Source organism: Borostomias antarcticus (genome assembly GCF_949987555.1).
Source record: "Borostomias antarcticus genome assembly, chromosome: 15".
Taxonomy (NCBI): domain Eukaryota; kingdom Metazoa; phylum Chordata; class Actinopteri; order Stomiiformes; family Stomiidae; genus Borostomias; species Borostomias antarcticus.
Genome location: NC_140248.1, coordinates 11,731,522 through 11,740,848, shown reverse-complemented (window position 1 = coordinate 11,740,848; position 9,327 = coordinate 11,731,522). Strand labels below are relative to the sequence as shown.

Here is a 9,327-nt window from a genome sequence, read left to right as displayed (position 1 = left end):
GAGATATAATCTACCTAGGTCTTTTCAGTTGCCATAGCCTCCTGAGCTACGTGCGTCGGCAGATGCGCGGGGCAGCCTTGGGAGATAAGCAGCACCACAAAGACAGTGGACAGTGTGCGTGCGAGTCTGGAGGTCACGCTTTCTCTCGCACAATATACTTTTCTATTTTGCTCTTTATTGTTTCCTCGATTGAAGCAATTCTATTCAACTGTCTGTCCAAGAAAATAGGCTACGAGAACTCGCATCGCACTTTTGTTTCAACCGCGTCTCATCCTGCAGTCATCGTTCAGGCAGTCGCTCTCGGGGCAGGTGGCCGGATGCGTCGTCCTAACGACAGGCAAGAGATGCGTGAGCAAGTCCTGTCTTTCATCCAAACTGGATAGGATGTCCTTTCTACACAGAACCGACGGCGACGTTGATAGGTAGGTTATCAGAATTGGGTCTGGTCGTCCGAATTCCTTCTTTTTTATGCGGCACATAGTCAGTTTCATTACTGGATTATAAGTGCATCCCCCCTGAGAGCCAGCAATGCAGCGTCTGTGTACTTCAACATTCACCTAGTTTTGACTGTGAGATGACCGGTGACCGGCTGGACATTGTAGCAATGGATATAGGGTAGGCTACAGTTAAAATGTCATTGGGCAGCATTGGCTACATTCATTAATTGTAGTTCCACAGTCCACAGGTTAGACTTTTTTCTTATCAGTTATTTTGTGAGCCTGGGACATAATGCAGTAGCTCTTGTTATGTCTTAGCCTACCGGCTTTGCGCTGCGCATACCGAGTAGGTAGCCTATAGGTAGCCTACGAACTCACGTTTAGTCCGGAATGTATGGGCTTTTTATATAGGCTTCTTTCTTTTAAATGGTATGGTCAGGATATTGTATGTTAAAGAGATGATTGAGAGTGCCAACCCAGTCAGTAGGCTATTGCTAGAAAGTGTTGTTGTGCCTTTGACTTAATTGCGCTGAGAGACATGGCATTGAACGCTGCAAGGTTGCCTGTAGACTTGGCGCCCTCCGCTCTGTTTGTGCCCCAGGCACTACAGCAGGCAGTTTGAAGGGGTTTATTTATTTTACACCATCACTATACATCAAAGTAATGGATCTGCAGTAATGTTCCCCAATTTCATCCTCTTTGTAAAAAAAGAGGAAAATAAAATAAAAAGGAATTCATCACTTTGCTGGCAGCAACGTTGTGAAGTTTTGAACAGGAGAGCAACTTTGTTAATCAAATACCCGTTTCATCAAAGCTAAAATACAATGTACCATTGTTCTTCCTCTGGGTTTTTTATTGATTGAGCATGATGACTATTTGGCTAGGCTATTTGCTAAGTATGATTACCTTTAAGGGGCATTGGTGTGTTGTTGTAGCCTACACACACGCCGACACACACGCACACACACACACACACACACACACACACAGACACACACACACACACCCATGTGACTATGATGTATCATGTTTTCTGATCTTCCTTATAGGTTAGAATCCTGGTGAGAGGAGGGGGTCAGAGACTGTGCTATACGCTATTGGAGACAAACACACGCACTGCTCAGCAGTGTCCTCGTCAGAGCCAAGCCCTCCAGTGTGTTGGGTAGAGTGGACGGGGGCATGTGTCCCTCTCTGTGCTGAGCTGAGGGACGTGGAGGATCAGGAACAGACAGACATGGGGCTTGGACAGTCCAGCAAGGCTTCCGTCAGCGATGACACACAGGAGGGTGAGTAACAAGGACACTGATACAAGCATGTTCTCCAACCATGACTGGGAATTCTCTATGGTGTCTGTATAATGCTTCCAGTATCTACACAGATAGCCTATTATGTTAAAACCCCAAACAGATTAATATACAGGATTCATAAATGGAGAGGAATATGTTTTACAGTTTATTCATGTTTTTAGTGTTTAGCTATTTCTGCTTCAGGCTCATTATTACAGTAGACAATATGAGGATTTGTTGAATGCAAGGAAACCTTTTCAAATGCACTCACTTTGGCAAAAATCCAAGGAGTTCGCCAGAAAAGTAAGATCAGCGGTTTAAAGCTCTCGCAGTATCTGCTTTTAATTAAAGCCATTAGAGTTTCTGGTGTGTGTTGCATTAAGAAAGGTCTGTCATCCCAGGGCGCTGTTGTAATTTTCATCAGCTTATTATGGTCATAACGACTTGAGCTCCTTTCTCTCTCTTTCTCTATCTTTCTCTCTCTCTCTCTCGGATTTTGCATCAAAATATTCAGGGTTGAAGTGATTTGACTGAAAATACTGTATGATTTGATTTTACATTGTTTCCCTACCAATTACATATTGACCTGACAACTGTTGCAAATAATGTGAAAAGGAGGATATTTGACAATGTTGAACTCTTAAAAAATATAAAATCACATCTTGAATTTTAGAATAGTGATCATACTTTATTTATCCTGCTTCCTTTTTCATTGCTTTTATTTGAGTTTTTGTTTTAATTTCCATCCACATTTTGGAGCAGAGGTGACAATGTAACAAAGTAATTGCTTCTGAAAAGTCCCAGACTCCGTTTCATAAACCCTCGAGGTCAAAAGAGCTAGAGTGCTTCTTGACATTGTTGTTGTGGCATTGACATAGCGGCTTCGCTATTGATTGTTCCCAGCACCCCATACTGTACGTACAGTACTGCCTAGACGCCTGGAACTGGAATTGGAGTCCAGGAGAGAGAGAGAGAGAGAGAGAGGGGGGGGGGGGGGCGGGGATGTACTGTAGTAGAGGGGTAATCACACCAATGTTGATTTACAGTGCCACATCAACAGCTCTGTTTTACTAGACCATTAAGAATGGAATTGGGGATGGTGTGTGCCTGTTTACAACGGACATGCATCCCCACAACAACAACAACAACAACAACAACTAGAAAGGGTGCTCAGAGAGCACAGGGCTCCGCCCATTCATGTATTTTGTTGGTGTAATCGAGTTGAAATGGTTAAACTCACTCCTCAGTATAAATATAGTACACTTGCACCATTGAAGAGTAAGCTTTTTGGTGGTGTAACTGATTGTGGTGTTTATGAGAGGTGGTCATGTATGAACACAACTGAACATACTTGTGTACTTGTGTAATTTTTTCACTCAGCCATTATAGACAATAACAGAAGACATAAGTTACAAAACTATATACAGAAATTAAGTCCAGTGTTCATTCCTCTGGGGGGTAAAAAGGACGGGCTCTAGCCCAGTGTCCATGCCTCTGGGAGGGGTAGAGGGGCACTAGCCCAGTGTCCATGCCTCTGGGAGGGGTAGAGGGGCACTAGCCCAGTGTCCATGCCTCTGGGAGGGGTAGAGGGGCACTAGCCCAGTGTCCATGCCTCTGGGAGGCTTATGCTACACCCCTTCATCGAGTTTCGTGAAAATCGTTGACTGTCCCTGTCTTTTTTCATATGATATCAGAGTTCATTTAGTAGAAAATAGTTCATGGGATGTTCCAATCGCTCTGGTAGTTTTTGTATAATCCTGCTATGTGACGGATAATACTGTTTTTTCCGTTTGCTTCAACACTCAAATTAAAAAGAACAGTTAGTGAAACCTGACACTCAAGGGGTAAAATCTCAGCCCAGATGTGCAGTTAGTATCTGATTTATATGTAGGCTTATACCACAGGATCCAGGCTAAGAAAATGTAACTTTTCCTAATACAGTGTTTATCTGATTTGTTTTGAGTCAGATATGATTTTGTTTTAAATGCATAGAAACATAAGACAATATTTAGAGTGAACTGCAAAAAAAAAAGTTGATATCAAAAGCCACACCAGGGAATCATCCCAGGCCGATGACTGGTACATTACCGCTCGGCCACTGGCAGAATACGAAATTTGACAGAAGAAGTAAATATAAAGATAAGGAAGCCGGTCCAAGTATGGCAAATGTTTTCTTTTAATTCATGTATCCGCCCAGTGATTCTGATCCCCACCAAAATTGAATGTGTTCTAACTTGGCCCATGCTACACCCCTCCACCGAGTTTCATGAAAATTGCTTAGGTAGTTTTTGTATAATCCTGCTATGTGACCAAACGAACGAACAAAATAACACACGATCGAAAATATACCCTCCGCCAGCGGTCGCTGGCCGGAGCCAACAACAACAACAAAGATTCAAATTACAGTCGTTATTTATCAACTCATCAGCTCAGGGTACAGTACCTCAGGAAAGCATCAGCCTGTCCCACAGCCGTGGAAATAATGGCAGAATGAAACCGGTTCCTCGGACTTCTGTCACTGGAATCAGTTAGCTTCTGATATCACAGTAGGGTTGCATGTGACATTGATCGTTGGGATTGACCCATCGGCCCACCGTGATGCTCCACATGCAGTACACTGTGGTAGGGCCTGACTTTGGACGTTCCCTTTGAGAATCGTGCGTGTGATGCGCGTCCCGTTGTTCCCCCGGGGCCTCCGGCGCTGGCTAATGGTCGCGTCCGTGTGCTGATCATGTCTTATTCACACCTCGCCTGCACGGGGGCCCATGGGTTCTGTTTCACTCTGTCGCCACAGCAACCACATGACTGGCAATTGGGCTCCAATGGAGCTTCCTGTCAGTGATCACCACAGGAGAGAGAGAAAGAGAGAGAGGGAGAGAGAGAGAGAGAGAGAGAGGGCGGAGGGGGAAGACAGAATGAGAGGGTAGGGTGGAGAGAGAGAGAGGGAGAGAGAGGAGGCAGATAGAGAGAGAGACTGGTCAGATATAGAGAGAGAGAGAGGGGGAGAGAGAGGAGGCAGGTAGAGAGAGAGAGAGGTCAGATAGAGAGAGAGGAAGAGAGGAGGCAGGTAGAGAGAGGGAGAGAGAGAGGGAGAGAGAGAGAGAGAGAGAGGAGGCAGGTAGAGAGAGATAGAGGGCAGAGGGGGGAAGACAGAAGGAGAGGGTAGGGCGGAGAGAGGGAGAGCGAGAGAGGAGGCAGGTAAAAAGAGAGAGGGAGAGAGAGAGACAGGGGACGTTTTTGTGAGGAGCTGGGCTAATGAACTGAGAGAAGTACTACAGTCTGACCCTGAAACTGAAAGGCCATCTCTGTCTGTCTGCGTCCGCGGCTAGTCTCTGGCATTGTCCCTGAATCACTTCCTCTGCCAGTACATCTCTCTCTCTCTCTCTCTCTCTCTCTTTCTCTCTCTCTTTCTCTCTCTCTCCTGATATGACACAACTCAGCTCTTGTTTATCAGCCCAGGCCGCAGCTGTCCCCGCTGCAAAACCCATCAGAACCGAGTCTCCCGGTCACCCAGGGGAATGGTTTACCCGGAGACAGGGCCTCGTATGGGGCCCCTCAGAGCGGCTCCGGTAAACACTTGCCTCAGAGAGGGGAAGCGGCAGTGATACGTGACTAACAGAGCACATCATTGACTGTCGCATCCCATCCATCCAATCAGGGAGGGGAAGGTGAGGTGTCACAGCTCGGCGGGGCCACTCCAGCCTGGTCACGTGGTCATGTGTGTGTACATGCATGTGTGTGTGGGTGTGCGTGTGCATGGGATTGTGTTTGTGTGTGTGTGTGTGTGTGTGTGTGTGTGTGTGAGGGATGATGATGGGACCAGGGAGTGGGTGGCAGCTGCACAATATCCTGTGATCCAGTGAAGAGGAGAGAAGGATGACCTCTTCTCTGCATTACCATGGCTGACAGCAGCAAACAGGCCTCAACTGATTTGAGATAAATATGCTCTGAGATTGGACAGATAGTAGGTGAGCTTGTGATCAGGCTGTGAGTGAAGGCTAAGTGCCGAGAAAGAAAGAGAGAGATAGAGAGAGAGAGAAAGCAAGAGAGAGCAATGAAAGAGAGAGAAAAGGAAAGAGAAAGGGAGAGAGAGAAGCAAGGAAAGCCTTAGGTAAAAAAAAAAAAGTCTTAGAGTAAAAAAAAAAAAAAAATAGAAGGAAAAGGAAAATATATTTCTTCAATAAAACGTCCATTTGCTAAAGCTTCTTGTCCTTCTCTGGGATATAATGTAAATGACCTATTGTTGCCCAGGAGTTCATTTCACATCAAGAGACCCACTGCCTCATACTGATTATGGCATTATTGAAATGAACTGAAAGGAATTCGCTTACCCAACTAGGCTGACGTTCAACATTGAGATTTTTTTTCTCCCATTTTCAGATAATAACCCCCTGTCCCTCTTGTTTAAAAGGAAGCTGAATGTGTGCTTTTTTTGCTGATTGATGTTTCTCATACAAATGATTCTTCGTTCAGGAAAATTATGTACCACACCATGACGGTAAAATTGATTATCCTCCTTTTTTCCACAGTCAACTTTGACCACTTCCAGATTCTGCGTGCTATTGGGAAAGGAAGCTTCGGGAAGGTACATTTATTTGATTACCGCCTACTTACTCAACATCTTATCATTCAACCAAGACCTGGCTCAAAATACTATTTGAAATCATTCCAATGACTTACTCTATCTGTGCTTGATTGTTCTTGTCTGATACAATGGAACCAATGGTCTGTTCCCAAAAATGCAAACCAAACCCACATGACACTCCGGGCAGACTCAAGCAATCAATAACGTAATTGAAAGGATTTCAAGCATATTATTTCGACCCAGGTCTGCATTCAACCGCCTCGCCTGCTGTACTCGGACACAGCTTTATGAGACTTGTATTTAGGCAATACTTCAGCTCTACCAGCTCAGATGAGAACTGTAATTAAAGTGAATGGTACATTAGATGCTCAATAACGAGATTCAATCAGGGCTTTCCTGATGAAACATCTCTTTCTTACAGCTGTAATTACTGGCGTATTGACTACAATTAAACACCACTCCAAATGATTAGATCCCCTACAGAGACGCATGATGCAAAACACATGAAGGAATCCTGTGATGTGGCAAATGTAGGGGTCGGCCTTTGACACTAAAAAGTGATATTTGTGTATGTAGACTGTTTATATGCACAGACACACACGGTGGCATGTGTTTGACAGATGCTGTTTGTTCACAGGTCTGCATTGTGCAGAAGAAAGACACCAAGAAGATGTACGCCATGAAGTACATGAACAAACTCAAGTGTGTGGAACGAAACGAAGTTCGCAACGTCTTCAAGGAGATGCAGATCATGCAGAACCTGGAACATCCTTTCCTGGTCAACTTCTGGTAAGCTTCATATGCTGTGCATGTGCGTGCGTATGTGTGTGTGTGTGTGTACGCTTGTGCGTGTGTACAGTATGTGAGTGCACTGTGTACATAAGCATGCATGAGCGAATGCTCAGTCAGAAACCACTTCCTGTGTGAAAGGTATGAGCAGACTGTTGACTTAGGCTCTACAGCCACACTGCTGATTGAATGAGCAATGCTTTCTGCATGTTTGTTTACTGAAGAGTTTGATATTTAGAACGGAGGACAAACAATAGTAGGGTTGAAACAAGCCCTCCGCCAGACTTTGTCGATATGGAAAGTGTGGTTAGTTTATTGTTCAAGTCCTTGTAAAATCAGAGACTCTCTCCACCTGTGCTCAACAGCACAAGAACTAAAACAACACAATATTCATCCATCCCTACTTTTGAAGCTTCCATGTTGTCAGACTGCCTCCAGGATTAACTGTAGGTGGCGTAGTATTGTATGAGCTCCTAGTATTAATAGTTCAAAGGGTGTTCTGAGGACACAAGCGAAAATGTAAATTTGGACAGGACAACTATTGTAACCAGAGAGTCTTCTGAATAAAAGCACACCCCATCGAGTCAATATCCTATGAATATGTTTCCAATGAAACATCCATCCATCCATCGTCATCCGCTTATCTGGGGTCGGGTCACGGAGGCAGCAGTTCCAGCAGGGAGCCCCAGAAAGAAAGCCCCACGGCCTTTCCCTAGCAGCATCAATCAGCTCTGCCTGGGGAATCTTTATCCGCTCACAGGCCAGTGTGGAAATGTAGTCCCGCCACCTGCTCCTGGGTCTACCACGCGGCCTCGTCCCAGCCGGACATGCCTGGAACACCTCCCTAGGGAGGCGCCCAGGAGGCATCCTCACTAGATTCCCGAACCACCTCAACTGGCTCCTTTCGACGCAAAGGAGCAGCGGCTCTACTCCGAGTCTCTCCCGGATGACTGAACGTCTCACCCGATCTCTCAGAGAGACCCCAGCCACCCTCCGGAGAAAACTCATTTCGGCCGCTTGTATCTGTGATCTCGTTCTTTTGGTCATAACCTATCCTTCATGACCATAGATGAGGGTGGGGACGAAGATAGGCCGGTAGATCGAGCGCTTTGCCTTTTGGCTCAGCTCTCTTTTCGTCACAACAGTGCGGTAAAGCGACTGCAGAAGCGCACCAGCTGCTCCGATTCTCCAGCCAAACTCCCTCTCCATGGTTCCCTCACTCGTGAACAAGACCCCCAGATACTTGAACTCCTTCACTTGGGGTATGGACTCATTTCCTACTCGGAGTGGACAGACCACCGGTTTCCTGCTGAGAACCATGGCCTCAGATTTAGAAGTGCTGATTCTCATCCTAGCCGCTTCACACTCAGTTGCGAACCTATCCAGAGAGTGCTGGAGGTCGCAGGCAGATGATGCCATCAGGACCACATCATCTGCAAATAGCAGCGACGCGATCCCCCAAACTGCAAACCCACCTCTCCACTGCTACGCCTCGATATCCTGTCCATGAAAATCACAAACAGGATTGGTGATAAAGCGCAGCCCTGGCGGAGGCCAACCCCCACCGAAAAGGAAGACGACTTACTGCCGAGGACACAGACACAGCTCTCGCTCTGGGTGTTGGGATTGGATGGCCCTAAGTAGGGACCCCCTCACCCCATACTCCTGCATAACCCTCCACAAGACCTCTCGAGGGACCCGGTCATAAGCCTTCTCCAAGTCCACAAAACACATGTAGACAGGTTGGGCCAACTCCCAAGCCCCCTCCAAGATCCTTGCGAGAGTGAAGAGCTGGTCGGTGGTTCCACGACCAGGATGAAATCCGCATTGTTCCTCTTCGATCTGAGGTTCGACTATTGGCCGGACCCTCCTTTCCAGCACCTTGGAGTACACTTTCCCTGGGAGGCTGAGTAATGTGATGCCTCTTTAATTGGCACACACCCTCTGGTCCCCTTTTTTGAATATTGGGACCACCACCCCAGTCTGCCACTCCTTTGGCACTGACCCGGACTTCCACGCAATGTTAAAGAGGCGTGTCAACCAAGACAGCCCCTCAACACCCAGCACCTTCAGCATCCAGCGAGGTCACGTTCCATGTCCCCAGAGCCAGCCTTTGCCGCCCGGGTCCAGTCCGTCTGTGCCCCCTGCCTTCACTGCCACCTAGTTGGCAGCGAACCCGACCCCGACAATTCCTCCCGTGGGTGGTGGATCCAGGGGACGGAGGATGAGA

At 46.7% G+C, this 9,327-nt stretch overlaps 1 protein-coding gene across 1 annotated transcript in view; it reads left to right on the top strand.

The window, feature by feature from the left end:
• Window positions 1-1,671: 1,671 nt before the first annotated feature.
• stk32a (serine/threonine kinase 32A) overlaps window positions 1,672-9,327 on the top strand; it is a gene marked incomplete at both ends in the record, with an annotated part of 55,460 nt that continues 47,804 nt past the window's right edge. Inside the window, 3 exons of the mRNA XM_084449509.1 lie at window positions 1,672-1,723; window positions 6,253-6,308; window positions 6,946-7,097. Of these exons, the coding sequence (XP_084305635.1) occupies window positions 1,672-1,723; window positions 6,253-6,308; window positions 6,946-7,097 (260 nt within the window). The remainder of the gene's footprint in view (window positions 1,724-6,252; window positions 6,309-6,945; window positions 7,098-9,327) is intronic.